Source organism: Phacochoerus africanus, chromosome 2, assembly GCF_016906955.1.
Source record: "Phacochoerus africanus isolate WHEZ1 chromosome 2, ROS_Pafr_v1, whole genome shotgun sequence".
Classification (NCBI taxonomy): Eukaryota; Metazoa; Chordata; class Mammalia; order Artiodactyla; family Suidae; genus Phacochoerus; species Phacochoerus africanus.
In genome coordinates this window covers 153,076,885-153,096,068 of record NC_062545.1, presented here as the reverse complement: position 1 = coordinate 153,096,068, position 19,184 = coordinate 153,076,885, and the positions used below count along the sequence as shown (strand labels likewise).

The 19,184-nt window shown below is 37.4% G+C and overlaps 1 protein-coding gene across 2 annotated transcripts in view; it reads right to left on the bottom strand.

Moving 5' to 3' along the window:
• NETO1 (neuropilin and tolloid like 1) overlaps positions 1–19,184 on the bottom strand; it is a 105,367-nt gene that overhangs the window by 15,486 nt on the left and 70,697 nt on the right. For both annotated transcript variants that reach the window (XM_047769474.1, XM_047769475.1), the window contains exon 7: positions 16,080–16,308. In XM_047769474.1, coding sequence (XP_047625430.1) covers positions 16,080–16,308 — 229 coding nt within the window. The remainder of the gene's footprint in view (positions 1–16,079; positions 16,309–19,184) is intronic.

Genomic DNA, 19,184 nt, shown 5'->3' with positions numbered 1-19,184 from the left:
ACCACTGAACCACAATGGGAACTCCCTCAACAATCATTTTTTTGTTTTTTGTTTTTTGGGGTTTTTTTGGTTTTTGTTTTTTTTGGTTTTTTTTTTTTTTTTTTTTTTTTTTGCTTTTTAGGGCCGCAGCTGCAGCATATGGAAGTTCACAGGCTAGAGGACTAATCGGAAATATAGCTGCCTACCTATACCACAGCCACAGCAAGGTGGAATCCGAGCCTCGTCTGTGACTTACACCACAGCTCACAGCAATGCCGGATCCTTAACCCACTGAGCAAGGTCAGGGATCGAACCCATATCCTCATGGATCCTAGTTGGGTTTGTTAACAGCTGAGCCACAACAGGAACCCCCTCTCAAGCCCTTGACTGGATTCTACAGACCCCTGGAGCTAGGCTCCTGGGGCCACTGTAGGTCCCTTCCTTTCTGCACCCACAGCCATCTCCTGGGGGATCTTGGTCAGACTCAGGCTACCTGCATTCTGTCATGGGCTCACACTTCCAGCTCTGACTTCTGAGATTCAGACTTGGCCCTGTGCAACCACATCCCTATGGGACATCTTCACTTAGCATTTTTTTTCTTTTTGTCTTTTTAGGGCCACACCATGACATATGGAGGTTACCAGGCTAAGAGTCGAATTGGAGTTGTAGCCACTGGCCTATGCCACAACCACAGCAATGCAGGATCTGAGCCAAGTCTGCTGCCTACACCACAGCTCACAGCAACACTGGATCCTTAACTCACTGAGTGAGGCCAGGGAAAGAACCTGCATCCTCATGGATGCTAATCAGATTCCTTTCCGCTGAGCCACAACCAGAACTCCTTCACTTTGTTTTTCTTTTGTTTTTTGTTTTTGTTTTTTTTTTAAAGGGCAGCATATGGAGGTTCCCAGGCTAGGGGTCTAATCGGAGCTGTAGCTGCTGGCCTTCACCAGAGCCACAGCAACGAGGGATCCGAGCAGCATCTGCGACCTACACCACAGCTCACAGCAACGCTGGATCCTTAACCCACTGAGCAAGGCCAGGGACCGAACCCGCAACCTTATGATTTCTAGTTGGATTCATTTCCCCTGTGCCACGACAGGAACTCCTGGAACTCCTTCATTTTGCATTCTAGTCACCATCTCAAATGGAATAGGGCCAGATGGGCTTGCAGAAAGCAGTTATCATCCTATTTCTCTTATTACTTCCCAGCCTCAATCCTCCCCCTCACCTTCCTGACATTAATAAGGGGCTGGTCAGGCTAAAGATCAGGCTCATCCATGAGTCCCTTCTGCCCATACACCCACACCAAACTACTCTGTACAGTTTTCAGCTCTGTCTCAGCTCCAAGCTCCTGGTAACATCTCCAAGTCTCCATCACTACGACTAAGTCATCTTTCTCCAAATGGTCTCCTACACGGATCCATGGACACAGCAGCCAGAGAAGCCTTGGACATTTAAGTGTACAACAGTGGAGATTCGCAGCTTTTAAAACACTCCAAAACCTTGGAGTTCCCGTTGTATCTCAGAGGTTAACAAATCTGACTAGCATCCATGAGGACGTAGGTTCGATCCCTAACCTTGCTCAGTGGGTTGAGCATCCACAGTGCCGTGAGCGGTGGTGTCGGTTTCAGATGCAGTTCAGATCCCTCGTTGCTAGGGCTGTGGTGTAGGCCAGCAGCTACAGCCCTAATTCGGCCGCTAGCCTGGTTATCTCCATGTGCCGCAGGTTCGGCCCTAAAAAGCAAAAAAATAAAAATAAAACCACATAACCCCCTCCGGGGGGGGGGGCGGGGGGAACACTCCAAAACCTTCCCAATAAAGTGAGGTCAAATTCCAAACTCCTCAGTACCCCTTTACTTACCCCAAATCTTTACCCGGCATCCTCCTTAGCTGCAGTATCACCCGCTACAACCCTGGGGAAAAATGTCCCCCATTCTTCTCCATCACGTTATCCCACATTGTGTTTTTCCACAGCATTTATTCAGATTTGAGTTCCTCTTTTTAAATTAACTCCCTTGTACATCGTTTTGTTCCTCATAAGAATGAGAGGCACAGGAATTGTTCTGTCCACTGCTTTATCACCAGGGCTTAGAACAACAGGCGCCATCTTGAGGGTCCTTAAAAAATACTTGTCCACTAGATATCAGAACAAAACTTCTTTAAGCACTAAAAAGGATATGAAATGCCATCTTCTCATTAAATTCTAACAATGAGTTTAATTTCTAAGGAACTACTGAACTTTTCTTAATGAACTTGAAAGAAGAAAATATCTAAAACATCAGGGATAGCAATTATGAGTCAGCATCTGAGTCAGGTTTCAAAGACTTCAAAAACTGGATTGAAAAATATATAGATTGCTGTTGAGTATCGTTTTTAATGGTGGGATTCTAATTACAGAAAAAGAAAATTTTTAAAAAGATATTTGGCTATTAGAATTATTTCTTAAAATGAATATTTTGTTTTGCTTTTCCCAGAATAAATGGAACAATTTTTCCTGTCACCATACTTTAAACATAAAATGGCCCTTGGACTATGCAATTAGAGAAGATGTCATTTTATTTGAAAAATACTGACCAGATTTGAGGCCAGAAATAGATTTGTGCATCTTCTCTTCATCTCCTTTATCATCTTCCTATTTTTTTTTAAAAAATCAATATCTGCTTCCAAAAGTTTATGTTCCAATGTGACTTAGTTATCAGTCAAAATATCCAGTATTATTATTAAGATATAGCTTAATCTTTTTTCTAATACAACAAATTCTATTCACTATCTAATCCCACTCACATTTATTAAATTCCCCCAATCTCTCTGCTAAAATTGCATATCTCTACTCTTCCAAAAAGCATGCTCTTATGAAAAGAGAACCATCTTCATGAGAAAATTGTATTCCATCACAGAGACCATTTCTTTCCTCACAGAGCACATGCACCACATGGTGATTTATTCGTTTTGCTGATGCCAAGAAATTATTATATGTTTTGCTATTATGATGATGTCTGCCTTGGGTCAGCTACCTAATGATTTATTCATTGTTTGCAATTAGACATGGCTCTAGTTAATAAGTAGGATATATTTCTCTGGGGTCTGCACTCTGATTATTACTAGAACTTGGACGTGTGGCCTAGGGTTTTTTCCTACAGCCAATGCATCCACATCTGCAACAGTAGTTAGTATGGATTCACTGCTCTGTTAAAAGGTACTATGCATGGTTGGTTTCATTATTGAACACGGCAACTCCCCAAAGGAGGACTTGAAGTAAATAACCACCAAAGCCAAGCATAAATGTACCACCACAGCCTCAGGTTTGTGGTTCTGTTAGTTCAATGACTAATCATTTGGAATAATAATTTTCTGTTTTCATAGCAAACATGCATTGTTTATTTTCATTGATAGACATAAATTAGAATGGCTGTGAAGCCAGAATCAATGAGACCAATATCTATTAACTCCAAGGATCCTACCAAAAATTACAAGGAATTTGCTTCTTTGATTTTTGTCCCAAGATCCCTGGCAGACCTACACTTTGACTAAAGACAATATTGATCTAAAAAGTTCTAAAAAAATTCTACAAAATTTTCTAAGTAATTCAACACATAAATATAGTAGCCAAAATTATTTAAAAGATCATTATTTTACTCTAAAAATTATTTGAGGAAATTGATCTTAAAATTTAAATATTTCATTAAAGTGTAAATCTGTATACATACATTTTCTTCAATGATTTGTGTTAAATGACCAAGTCATTTAATATCCAGTAATAAATGTCCATCAAGAATTAAGTTCAAATATCAAGATGTTTCTGATAATATTTTTTATGGTACAATAGGACTCAACTAAACTAAACATTTAAAAAGAAAGGAAGGGAAGAAGGTGAATTCCTGGCAGATTACACAATTTTACATCATTGTCCTTTGCTCAAAAGCCTTATTATATTTGAAGGTAAGAAACTACTGACTCTAAAGTTTCAGTATACAGTTATCCTATTAATAGAATAGACGCCATCTATTGACAATTTACTCCGTTCCAGACACAAATCTTTAAAACTTACAGCTGCCCTGTAATGGTTTCCTCATTTTCTGGAAAATTCATGCTTTTTCACATTTTCTCATCCTATTTCATATTTTTTTAAACAACAAATTTTTTTTTCAAATGATAGATGTGTGACTTTTTCTCTAAAATAGCAACATTGGGAGTTCCCGTCGTGGCGCAGTGGTTAACGAATCCGACTAGGAACCATGAGGTCGCGGGTTCGGTCCCTGCCCTTGCTCAGTGGGTTAACGATCCGGCGTTGCCGTGAGCTGTGGTGTAGGTTGCAGACGCGGCTCGGATCCCGCATTGCTGTGGCTCTGGCGTAGGCCAGTGGCTACAGCTCCAATTGGACCCCTAGCCTGGGAACCTCCATATACCGCGGGAGCGGCCCAAAGAAATAGCAAAAAAATAATAATAAAATAAAATAAAATAAAATAAAATAAAATAAAATAAAATAACAACATTAATCTTAAAATTCCCAAACACATATATACTTGCCCCAAATTATATATGTGTATCTACATGATACATTCCTTTTTCACATTTTTCTATAGTAATAAAATATTTAATTTTGAAATAATTTCTTCCTATAGAAGAATGTTTCTTCAGTAGCAGGGTGTGAGGGGGGCATGTGTTTACATAGACCATTCCCATTTGGCTCTGTGAATCTTTGATCTCCAAGTCAGCTAAATTACTTGTGAATGTTACTTTTTACGGCAAAGGGCTTTTGTGATAAAGTTAGGGGTTTCAAGATGGGGAGATTAGTCTGGATAATCCAGGTGGGGCCAGTGTAATCACAGGAGTCCTCCCAAGAGGAAGTGAAGAGTTCGAAGGGACAGAATGTGATTTAACAACTTGGTAGAAAGCGATGAGATGTTAACTTGCTGGCTGGCTCTGGGAGAAGGATAGAAGGAATACAGAAACTGGGACAGGTGAGGGAATGTATTCTTTCTTGGAGCTTCCTAGAGAGTGACCTTGTGGATACCATGGTTTCAGCCCAGCAAAACCTATTTCAAACATTTGTGTTGTTTTAATCACTAAATTAGCAGTAATCTGTTACAGCAGCAACAGGAAATCAATAAACCTTGTAGATGATTTCTCAGGGTAATCAGAGCCTCACCCCACCACCTCCCACAGACGTAGCTGTGGCTGCACAACACCAAAGTGGGGAGAAGGAGAGATCAGAAACGGGAAAAGTGAAGAGTGAGATCTCTGACGTGAGAAAGAGAACAAGTTTATTAGGTAGCAATGTGCTATCCTCAACTGCTGGTATGATTGTCACCCAACCCCCAAACAAACCTCTAACGATCAATTATTATTTTCTGAAATTGTAAATAAGTCTTAATTTTCTCAATAAAGAAAAAATGCATAATTCAGTATGTTGTAATAACAACCTATAGTGGAAAATAATCTGAAAAAATACATATATAAACAATCACTTTGCCGTACACCTGAAACTAACACAATATTCTAAACTATGTTTCATTTTTAAAAGAAAATAATGTATATATTGTTTTCCTAGATTTAATCAATCCCTTTATTAGAAAGTCATATCAAATTATATTTATTGCTTTTTAAAAAATGTTACTGAAACAATAACTATTCACTGTATAAAATAATCAATTATTTTTATATTAATGACATTATAATAATAAATATATTACCTAAAAATAATCAGTTAATTACATTTCCTTCTATATATATGTATTACATATATAATAAATAATATATAATAAATAATTATCACTGTATTTATAAGAATATATTTGTAATGTATATGCTTTATGTTTTTTACTTATTTTTAGAATTTTATTTCCTTTAACATATTTCATTGTCAGGATCAATCTAACACATCATCTTAACAATTAAAAGAATTTTATGCATGTTTCAAGAACCATTTAACCAAGCATTTAAGCAATTTTGTGGGTTTTTTTTTTTTTTTGGTCTTTTTCCAGGGCCACACCCACAGCATATGGAGGTTCCCAGGCTAGGGGTCTAATTGGAGCTGTAGCCACCGGCCTATGCCAGAGCCACAGCAACACAGGATCCAGGCCACATCTTCGACCTACAGTATAGCTCAGGGCAATGCCGGATCCTTAACCCACTGAGCGAGGCCAGGGATCAAACCTGCAACCTCATGGTTCCTAGCTGGATTCGTTAACCATTGAGCCACAATGGGAACTCTGCATTTAAGCAATTTTCATTTTCAAATGATTCTAAACATTCTCATTACTAGTATCTATTCTTAGGTTAATTTTTTAGATCAACAGGTGAGACCTTATTTTTGTTTTTTACCTATTTCAGAATGTTGATATATACTGCTAAATATCCTTTTGGAAAAGTTTTTACTTTCCTGCCAGCATACATATAATTTCATTTCACCACCCCATCTCCCTAACTGGGTACTTCATTATTGCCTTTTTAAAAAAAATAATTTGATAGATGAAAATATCTCATTTCTATTGGACTTTAAGTCTCTTTGTTTACCAATATGAATAAGTAAGCATTTGTTTCCTATACCATTAGTCCATTTATGCTTCTTTATGAATTAATTTTCACTTTACTTCCCCATTAACTGAATTAATTTTCATTTAATCTTTTGTACATGAGTATAACATTTTCTTATTGTCTTATACAATCTGTATTCTTTTTTGTTTATTTATTATTTTATTGAAGTATAGTTGACTTACAATATTGTATTAGCTTTATATGTACAGCACAGTGACTTAGTATTTTTATAGATTACATACCATACAATCTGTATTCTTTATGGGTTAAGAATGTTTGACCAACTGCCTATCCTTTATGTTGCCAACTGTCCTCTAGTTCAGCTTTTCCCTTTTTGTTTTAATTATGGTTTTATATGAGTAATATATCTTAAATTTAAATATTTAAGTTTACATTTAAATAATAATGTACCTGAAATTTTGTATATGTGTATACAGTGATATTTTTCCTTATCCATAGTGTGTTTTTATGTCAACTTTAAAGACATGTGCCAAAATCTGACACATATTCAGCAATTTCCCCATCATGTTTTGTGCATTGCTGATAGTTAAATCTATGCCATCTGGTATTTATGCTACTGTATGACACACATAAGTAAATAATTCCTATACTAATAAAGTGGTCTTAAACTTTTTAAAATATACCAATTCATAATGATGAGACATGGAAATCTGTATCAGTAAAATGTCAGTTTACACTCTATGTTGTAACTGGTCACATTGCTTCCTCTGGCATATTCAAATTTCTTTCCTTGCTGAAACACAAAGAGAATATAACTCCTTTTGATCTTAGTATTTACCCCAAACTTGTAAATGTGTTTGGCCCAACTTTTTCTAGAGGAAAAACTAAATACTATTGTTGTAAGCTGACCATTATCAACATTTTTGGGTGTATTTTCTCAGTGTTATTGAACTCTGTGCACTTTCATAATAATAATCAAATTACAATCCATGTTCATTTTTTTCCCTTTAGGATCCACTTAGCTTATTGAAGTGATATGGTAATTTTATTTGTGCATTACAAAACTGGGGATGTGCACTGTCTAGGACAGAATGCAAATTGAGTACAAGAGGCAGACAGCAGGCCAAACCATATTTGAAACAAGAAAAGCAATACAGATTCAATACAATCTCTATCAAAAATACCCATGGCATTTTTCACAGAACTAGAACAAACAATTTCAAAATTCTTATAGAACCACAAAAGCAATCTTGAGAAAGAAGCACAGAGCTGGAGGTTTCACACTGCCTGACTTCAGACTATACTAAAAAGCTACAGTAATCAAAATAGTATGGTACTGGCACAAAAACCAACATGTGGATCAATGGAACAGAATAGAGAGCACAGAACGAAATCATACTTTTATACTTTCCTAAGTATCATCCTATTGTAGCATTAATTCAGAGTCCAAAAGCTCATCTAAATTTCACCATCTCAAAGTCTGAAACTTTGCCATCTAAATCATCTAAATGTTGGGCAGAGGAGGTTCCTGGGGGAAGTCCTTGAAGGGTTCTGGGCTTCAGTTCCTGAGGTACAGTTCCTCTCATGTGTGGACCCGTGAAGCCAAAGAGACAAGCTGTCACCCCCAACACTTCCCATGCACAATGGTTGGACAACCATCAAATAACAGTTATAGAGATTCTGATTTAAAAAAAAAAAAAAAAAAGGAATGGATAGGAAACAAGAGTCACTTATCCAAAATTGTCTTGAAATCCAGCAGGTAAATGCTGGATTCTTCCTGATTGTTTCCAGTTCTATGACTAATCTTCCATAACTGGAGACTTTTCCCTCCAGGCTCCTGGTTCTGCTCCCTGGGTCATCCTTCTTTTCTCATGAAATTCAGCTGAATATTAGCATAAGATTGCCTCATGCCACTAGAATTTTAGGGTTCAGATAACACTTTTACATTTGATTCTCTTTGTCCCTTTTAGTCCAAGCCCACAGTGTTTCTACTGAAATCATTTTCTCAAGAGCCTTGTGGGTCTTGCTGGAAATTCACTGTGGATTTTGTTCTCTTAGACAAAACCACACCCCTAAATCTGTTGGAGGGAACCCTTTCTGTCTCCTTGGCTGCTGCTGAGATGGCTGAGGGTCATTGCACTTGCCTTTCTGGAGGTTCTCCAGATTGACTTAGAGGATCTGTGAGGCCCACATTTAATCTCTTCTTTCAGGGGACTTTCAGTTACTACTTGCTGTGATCGTTTGATGTTTCTGATGGTTGGGCCAAGGTTATATGATCACATTCAGCCTTTTCTCTCTGCCACATGTTCAGCCTTATTTCTAACTTTTAACATCTTTGCTACCTGGAGAAGTGGGAGCTTTCAAAACCATCCAGTCCTATTCCTTTTTTTGTTGTTGTTTTTTTTTCCTTTTTATGGCCACACCTGTGGTGTATGGAAGTTCCTGGGCCAGGGTTCAAATCAGAGCTGAAGCTGCAGCCTACACCACAGCCATGGCAACATGGGATCCAAGCTGCATCTGTAACCTATGACGAAGCTATGGCAACACTGGATCCATAACCCAATGAACGAAGCCAGGGATTGAACCCACATCTTCACAGAGACAACATTGGGTCCTTAACCCACTAAGCCACAAAGGGAACTCATTTTTGTTAATAATTCTTCCTTAGATTTATTTCTCCCTTTTCTCATGTTACCATAAGGATCAAGTGAAACCAGGCTATACCTCTACTGCTTTTCTCAGTCACTTACTTCACTCTAGAGCCAAAGTTTGTCACTTAGAAGTCTGCCCTCCAACTTCCCTGAAGGACACAATTTCACTTAATTTCACCTTGCTTTCTTCCACTACAATAAGGATCTCCCTTCCTTTGGTTCCTAATAAATAACCCTCACTTCTATCTGAGCCCCACTGGCAGCCCTCCAAGTCCAGGCATAGTCCAACCATCTGTCTAAGGCAGTTTATACTTTTTAAAATCATTATCTTCAAATTTCATCCAACTTATGACCCCTACTTGATCCCAAACCTGCTTTCCACATGTGTGTTATAGCAGCATCTCACTTGCAGTACCAAAACTCGCCAGAGTTTTCTATTACTGTGAAACAAACAATCACCACAATTTTGATATCTTGAAATAAAACCCAATTTTTATCACATAATTTCAGAAGCCCAGGTGCTGGATCCTCTGCTAGGATCTTACAAGGTGAAATCAAGGTTTGGCCGGGGCTTGCAGTTTTCACTCACTCCTTAGGGTTCTCTTCTCAGCTGATGCATGTTGTTGGCAGAATTCAGTTCCTAGCAGTTATATGACTAGGGTCCCCATTTACTTGCTAGTTAACAGCCAGGGATGCTCTAAGCTGCCAGCGTTCACCCTCTAAGAGGTGGGTGGTTCACATCATACCTGTTTGCCTTCTTCTCCCAGGATAGCAGTCTTTCTGATTCATGCTTCACCTTATTTTAGAGAGCTCACCTGATTAGGTCAGGTCCACCCCAAATAATCTCCCTTTTGATGAACTCAAAATCAATTGACACAGGACCTTATTTACACCTGCACAGTAACTTTTTCCATAGGATATAATTTTAATTACAAAATGATATCCCAAGCTACTCACAGGTTCTGCCCATCTCAAGGGAGGAGGTTAGCAATATCTTGAAACAACACAAAGAGGTGAGAATTTTTTGTCATCTCAGAATTCTGCCTCTTACAGAATCCTTCAACTCCTCTTTGAAATTACATGTTACTGTATGTATGTTTCTTTACTGTAAGTAAATCTATAGTTTAGACTGGATTGTATTTTGTCACAAACTGATTTGAAACTAAACACATCATCTCATCTAGGCAAATTATTGTAAACAATATCCCCACATCCTTAAAGTGAACAGTTTGCTTTTCATCCTTTTTAGTTGTATGTCTGTTTTTAACAGATACATGCTGCCCAGAAATCAAACATTAAGTGACTGAGATTTTACTGTGCTCTAAATAAGAGCAGAAGAGCAACTGAAAGTGGAACTTCAAAAGTCACCATGAGATATCACTCCGAGTATTCATTCAGTCTAGTTACTGCATATTCATGGAACACAGGAAAAGTCTGGCTCAGAAAATCTGGCATGTCACTCATTGTGAACAGGTGCATTTCACTATGTCTCCATAATGTATTTCCAATATTTAATACACAGTTCTATCATAATTGATTATGCATTTTTGTATATAAGTACACTCAAAACTGAAATTACACCAACTATAATCAATTTTAAAAACTTTGGAGGATTCTTCAGAGCAAAACAAATTTTTTTTGGCCACGCCCATGGCATGTGGAAGTTCCCAAGTCAGGAATCTAATCTGTACCACAGCAGCGACAACACAAGCCAGTGTAGTCACCACACTGGATCCTTAACCCAGCACCACAAGAGAACGCCAAGCCCAGTGACTTTATAAAAAGTGATGCAAATATGTAAAACCCTACTCTTAGATGCAATTTTAAATTGAGTCACTAAGATAAAATATAGCATGCTTCCTATATCAATATAAGAATTACTCAATGCCTTCTCTCTTTATCTCAATTTGGACTCATTCTTCTTTATCTCCAAGTGTGTTTCTAACCCAATTCTCCTTGATATTTCTTAATTTTTGACACAAGAAAACAAATTAGTTACAATGGTTGATAAATTTTTCTCTTTATTTCAGAATATATTTATGGTTTAAATGTGATTTTTCTTAGAGAATGGTATCAAAAATTAATGCTTAAGATTAAGGTATTTTTTGTGCTATCTATGTGTTCATCTCTATTGGGTACATGGTGTCTTTTTTTTTTTCTTTCTCTGTTTCTTTCTTTCTTTTTTGGGCCTCACCTGTGGCATATGGAAGTTGCTAGGCTAGGGGTCGAATGAGAGTTGCAGCTGCAGGCTTATGCCACAGCCACAGCATCGACCTGCAGCTGGATCTGAGCCACATCTGTGGCCTACGAGACAGCTCACAGCCTTTGCTGGATCCTTATCCCACTGAGTGAGGCCAGGGATCGAATCCACATCCTCCTGGATACTAACCCACTGAACCACAGCAGGAATTACAGATACATCATTTAAGAGTGGACTGAGCACTTTGAGTAATCTGAGTACAAAATGCTATTCTAAGCATTAAAAAGACAATAATCTACTGAAAGTAAGACTGTGCCTCTTTGGTGATAATATTGATTGTTTTTTTCTCTAGTTGCTAGATTTCAAAGTTGCTCTTTAGGATAAATTCTGGATGCTGTTTCTCTGAGGTATACCTTTTTTGGCAACGGCCAGCAGCAGCATGATACCATTTATCAGGGTAACAATCTCAGGTAGAGCTGAGAAAAGGCTGAGGTGAAGGGTTAGCAAGACAGTAGAGGCAGGAGTATGATATTTATGGGCACAATTTAGGGAAGACATTATTTCTCAAGCCCCAGTTGAAGGTAAATATTTCTCCATTCAGTGATCTTATATTCTCCCCACTATATTAGAGAATATTTTTCTGCCGCTGTTGCAAATATTAGTGTTTAATCCAGACTTTACAAAATGTTTCTAATGTGCATGTGAAACCTCAGAGTCCAATGACTCATTGTAAGAATTTTCATACCTCTCTCATACACCCGTTCTTTCCCTTTTCTGTAACTTATTCAGATACAAATGTCAAAACAAAATGATTTCAAAATATATCCCTATTTACATGCATTAGTCCCTGGATTAGTATGTCCCAGAGCAGAGGCCCCTTGTTATGATTCTACTTTGGTCTAGTATTGTAGGCACATGAAAGTGGGATACTGTATGACATATGATTATAGAATGTAAGCATAAAATGTAAACATTAAGATGCAATAGATACGACAAAAAAATAAAAATTCAGTGTGTAAAGCAAGTAAAACTATGCTGACATCTATAAGCTACATGAGTGGTGCAAAGATTCTACTTAGTTTTATCACCAGAATCATCATCATTACTGCCACCACCATCATCACTATCATCATCTTCAGAAAATGGGAGCCTTGTTGATTCTATAAAGGTGACAGAGTTACCCACAGGAGACTTTCTGATATTAGGATCCAGGCCTTACATTCTTGCCTCAGTGCTGTTAATATATCATTACTCATGGCATTGAGGGTATTCAGTGAAAGTCAGTTAACTTCCTTGGGTCATTTCTTTTTCTGCTTGAATTCATAAAATGGTTGGGACTGAAATAGGTGGCTTCTAAGATCTTATCTAACCCCTAAAATATCCTATGGCCCTAAAATAAGATATTTTGACAGATGTTAGAATATTGCTGACTACATCCTGAGAACTTCTCAACACTGCACTAGGGACACCATCTAATAAATGAAGGAACCAAGAAAAATATCATCTCTAATATTTATTCTGTGTGTGTGTGTGTGTGTGTGTGGAATAAAGATTAGAATCATTCTTTTTGTTTTGTTTTGTTCTTTTTGACATTTCTTGGGTTGCTCCTGCGGCATATGGAGGTTCCCAGCCTATGGGTCAAATCGGAGCTGTAGCCACTGGCCTACACCAGAGCCACAGAAACATGGGATCTGAGCTGCGTCTGCAACCTACACCACAGCTCACGGCAACGCCAGATCCTTAACCCACTGAGCAAGGCCAGGGATCAAACCCGCCCCTCATGGTTCCTAGTCATTCCTAATTGTTAACCACTGAGCCATGACGGGAACTCCTAGAATTATTCATTTTTGAATAAAAGAATTGATTAAAGTCCACTTCATGTTGTTTTGAACATTTTTCATCCCTTATCTGGAATACCTGATTTCAAAGCAAATATTTAATCTACACCCACATGTTTCATCACATGCTGACTTTAATCTAGGCATAGAACAGTAGAATCCTGCAGTTTTAGTCAATGAAGAAAAAACAAAATACCATAACAAAACTACACAGGCAACATGACACAGAGGATGGATTTGTTTCAATCAAAGCTCACTGTGAATTAATGAGATAGTCACAGAAATTGCTATTATAATACTCATTCAAATGAAAGTGACCATCCAACCACCATGTAGGAACATAAAGGGTTGGGTGCTTTCTTAGTAAAAATACACAGTTTCTTCTAGATTAGTCACTGAATGTCCACCCACTTGGATGACTTCCGGAGATCATTTAATTACAGCATGAAAACTCTTTTATCTGAAAGTGAAATAGTTCTAATGATACATATACAGGATGACATAATTCACCATTTCTTACATAAGCACAATTTTAAAGATTCACAGATTTTAATCTTCAAGTTGAAAGGGACCTCAGACCTTAGCTCGTCTCATTTACCCGGACTCAACTTAGGCACTTTCCCTGCCCCATTCTTGCCAGATAAGAATAGATTTCTCCCGTATCATCTGTGGAATATCCTCTGTGGGAATCCATTTGATTTTGTAACATTGCAGCTCCTATTAGCTGGGCATTTTTCTTTTCCTGAATTACACTCAAATGATTTCCTATCATTAATTAAACAAACATTAATCTTACCTCTCAGGCCTTAATCCATATCACCCACCTAAGTGTAAGGTAGTTATCACATTTGGAACAAAGAAATCTCTAAGATAAACATATTTCTCCTTTGGCCTTTTCTCATGATTCTAGATGCTTCTGCATCCTGGTCAACCTCTCCTAATTGACTACTCTGCTCCTTGTTAATAACACCCAACAAAGAACAGACTATGTGATTATGTGATTTGCATTTTGACCAGTGCAGCTTCCCAAGGGCGGGGCGGGGGGGAGTCTTCTTTGAGCTGCTTTTTTGTATTTTCCTTAGTATAAGCTAATACTGCCTAAGACGTTTTTTGTTGATTATTAGAAAAGTATTGGCTAATAGTGAGTTTGAGTGTAATAAAAATCTTACGAAACCCTAAGAGTCAGGGTTCCTTTATATTATTGTTCTTTATTTGATATATGAAATGTAAGAATATATATTTTAAGTTATCCTTACTTTTATGGTGTAGCTGTGATAAAAAATTACTTATTTTCTGATACATTTTTTTAAACTTAGCCAAAAAAAAAAATTGGAGTTCCCTTTGGGGTATAGCGGAAATGAATCTGATAGTAACCATGAGGTTGAGGGTTCGATCCCTGGCCTTGTTCAGTGGGTTAAAGGATCCAGCATTGCCATGAGCTGTGGTGTGGGTTGCAGATGCAGCTTGAATCCTGCATTGCTGTGACTGTGGTGTAGGCCGGCAGCTGTAGCTCCGATTTGACTCCTAGCCTGGGAACTTCCATATGCTGCAGGTGCGGCTCTAAAAAAAAGCAAAAAAGAAATAATAATAATAATAATAATAATAATAATAAAAACTTGATTTACATCATTTCAAAAATTAATTACCCTTCCCATACCTGTTAAATTAGAAAGAAGTTCTCAATCCATGATTATCCAAAACTGATAAAAATATTTACTAAGGTACACTCTGACCCTCACCAAAGGTGCAGTGGATTGGATGTGGTTGAACAATCATTGGCAAAAACACCAAATGTGCTTTCTTGAATCTCTTGAAATCCTAAGCAAGAAAACGACAAGGGTTTTTTTTTGTTGTTTTTTGGTCTGTACCTTGCTGAAATGAAGATGCACTACCTCCTCTAACATTTTGATCAACTATTGAAATGAAGACATAGATAGCAACAGGCTGTTTAAATTTGCAATAGTGCTGGGAGAGAGATTTAACATTCCCTGGGATGGTATCAAGATTTAGAAAGACAGAGTGACATTCAATACTTCTGGTGCCCTAGAATTCTCTAACTGGATAATTAGAGAACAATTTATTCACCATATAAAATAAACGTCTAACACATTTAACATTTACAAATTGAAAAAAGAGTGGCTGCTATGCCTATCACTGACAAATCCCTGACATTTCAAAAAGATGCTGTCTTTTCTATTTTAAAAAAAGTGTAGTTTCAAATGACAAGGTATTCAGTCCTTATAAAGCTGAATTTCTTAGGGTTATTTTTCATTTGTATAAATGTATTAAATATGAATCATTCAGTTTCTGAGGAACATTCCAAATATATGTCTATTAACATGACTCATTATTTGTTAGAACATGATTTTCCAAAGTTGCTGTGCTTTGCCCATAACTCTGAGTATCATCCATGGCACCATTTAAAATATTTTCAGAAACCTTTTCTATGTACTTTTTTCCCAAGCAATTCTCCCTCTTTGCCTGCTTTAATTGGAACTCTGTAGTCACAGACCTATTCAAAATCAGCAGGACTGCAAGAGAAGCTTACTAAAGAGAACTGCCAAATATTTCTATGCAGGTTTTTAAGATTGAACTCAACCTTCATCAGTGCTATAGCCTCGTAAGTGATAAGCCAAAGATAGACAAAATTCATCATTTCCCAGTTGAACAGTGTGAACTGTCTTAAGCAAAGCTATGATGCATATGCTGAAATAAGTAATCAAAATGTAATCTGTAACCCTCCTGTCACTGGATCAAAGTGAAGGAAATAGAATCGCAGCGATTTTAACAACTTATTAAGGCTCACCCTGCTGTGCTCAAACTGCATGAAGAAAACACCATTAACAGTTTATGAGATTTGCATCACATGACACATCTGAAGGACAAACAGTGAGGTGCAGGGATTCTTACGTTCTTGAAAGGATGTGAAGAGCATCTGAAATCGGCTGTTCCGACTGCCCTCATCTGCCCACATGCGGATGACCCCCAGGCCCGTGCGGAGCATGACGTCATTGGCCACGGTGCTACAGAATTTGGCTTTCAGATCCTCCACAGAGCTGCTTCCATCATACACGGCCACGAAATTCCTTTTGCATTCATTTGAATTCTGCATCTCATAGTCCAAAAACCGCAAGTAGATCTGTAAAACAACAAAGACACACTAATTTCCCAGAATGAAGATATGGAAGTAGTTCAGAAAGCACCAGGACTTCCTTCTCTTTCTCAGTCTCACAAGACAGTCTTGATTGTAATCAACCTTATTATTTTCCCCCTGTGGATGGTAGAAAGTAAAGACATACGACTCAGATCAATTTGTGTTTAAGAATTTTTTGGAATGTTATTATCCTTTCTTAAGGTAAATGCACCATTTCCCACAGCTGAGCATTTTTACCCAAACACTCCTTATTTCCTCTAACTTATCTGGAATCAGTTACAAGTTTTCATACTTACAGTTTTATTTTAATCAGAACAAATGTGTTTTAAATATTCCTGACACATTCCTTTGCCATTCATTTACTTCCAAAAATGTGTGGAAATAAATAATCTGTTTTAATTATTTCACATAACTATACTGCTTCATTTTTGAGGTAGAGTATATTTACTAGAACTAGGACAAATAACTCTAAAATTTGTATACACATACAAAAGACACCTACAAGCCAAAGCAATCTTGAGAAAGAAGAACAAAGCTGGAGGTATCACACCTCCTGATTTCAAATTATACTACAAAACTGTACTAATCAAAACAGTATACTACAGACACAAAAACAGACACACAGAACAATACAACAGAATTGAGAGTCTAGAAATAAACCCACACCTATAAATAATTAATTTATATCAAAGAAGCAACTGACACACTATGGAGAAAGAACAGTGTCTTCAATAAATACTGTTGGGAAATCTGGTCAGTCACATGCAAAAGAATGAAACTAAACCACTATCTTATAACATAAACAAAAATTAACTAGGTGGATTAAAGAGTTGAATGTAACAACTGAAACCATAAAATTCTGAGAAGACAACATAAGTGGTGACCTCATTAACACTAGTCTATGTGATGTTTTCCTGGCTGTGACTCCAAAGGCAGGAGAAAAAAATAAATAAATAAATGCAACTACATCAAACTACAAAGCTTCTGCACAGTGAAAAAAAAAACCATCACCAAAACAAAAAGGGGAGTTCCCGTCATGGCACAGTGGAAATGAATCCAACTAGGAACCATGAGGTTGCGGGTTCGATCCCTGGCCTGGCTCAGTGGGTTAAGGATCTGGCATTGCCATGAGCTGTGGTGTAGCTCGCAGATGCAGCTCGGATCTGGCATTGCTGTGGCTACGGCGTAGGCTGGCAGCTGTAGCTCTGGTTAGGCCCCTAGCCTGGGAAACTCCATATGCCATGGGTACTGCCCTAAAAAGCAAAAAACAAAAAACAAAAAGGCAAACTACTGAATGAAAGAAGATACTGCAGATAATAAACTCAATAAGGGGTTAATATCCAAAATATATACAGAACTCATACAAATTAACAAGAACAACAAAAAGAAAAACCAACTTCATTAAAAAAATGAGCAGAGGGTCTAAATAGACATTTTCTACTTTCTGGCCAACAGACATATGAAACACCTCTAATTATTAGGGAAATGAAAATTAAAACCAACATGAGATGACATCTCGCATCAACTAGAATGGCTATGATTGAAAAGTCAAGAAAAAGCAAATGTTGGAAGGATGTGGCAAGGAAAGGGAACTTCCATATGCTATTGATGGGACTGCCCTACTACTCAGCCATAAAAAAGAATGAAATCTAGCCTTTGGCAACAATATGGATGGACCTTAAAGGTATTATTCCATGTGAAATAAGTCAGGTGAAGATAGATAAATTCTATGATTTCACTCATATGTGGATTCTAAAAAAAAAAAATGAATAAAATAAAACTCTCAGATACAGAAAAACAGATTAGTGATTATAGAGGGGAAGGGAGTTGAGGGTGGGCAAAATGAGTGGAAGGGTCAACTCTCAGCTGGTAACTAGACTTTTGGTAGACACTTTGTAGAGTGTACAGGTATTGAATTATAATGCTAAACATCTGTAACTTATGTAATAATAATTTTAAAAAAATGTTCACTGCTCCCACTCCCCAACCGCAGTGGCATTATTCTCCTTTCGTGCTAAAACATTATTTTGAGCATATTTTAAGCTCTATTTACAGGTTATATGTATCTTTTGCTAAACCCTGTGTTCCTGAAAAGTTGGAGCAGTGTTGTACTTATTTTATTCTAAGCATTAAACATGTGACATATGTTAAGCACTCCAAAAAATTTGAGTGGATGTACCTTTAATGACCAACTGATTGGAAATTCTGTTTTCTTTATTGACTTCATTTTTTTCAGCATCCATCACATAATTATCAGGCACCTATACAGCAGACTTTGAGTGCTATAAATAATGATAATTATATGGAATAATTGACATTTTATTATCATCAGTGGGAAACAATATGCAGTAATACTCAAAACAAGGTGTTTATAATATAACTCGAAACTATGGCATAAAAGCATATAAGTAGTATGTTATAGACTCATAAGGAATCGACTGAAAATAAAATGTGAATCTCAAGTCAGGAAATCCTCATAGAACTCTCAGAAGGAAGAACAAAAACAGGAAAATAGGGGGAAACAGACAGAACTGAGATACAGTGGAAAGCACTGAGTTTTATTATGCTTTGCATGATGAGAAGTTTTTCATGTATAGGCAATCTCTAACATTTCAGTTGGAAGCTATCTCAAAATTCCCAAATACTTTGATGCTGACTTTAAGGTAGCAGCCCTTACCACAGCCTTAGAAAACATACCGCCTGGGAAAGTCTGCTTGGACTTCATTCCCAGGTTATTGCTTTATTTTATTCTATCAAAAATTCAAATGTGGAGTTCCCGTCGTGGCGCAGTGGTTAACGAGTCTGACCAGGAACCATGAGGTTGAGGGTTCGGTCCCTGGCCTTGCTCAGTGGGTTAAGGA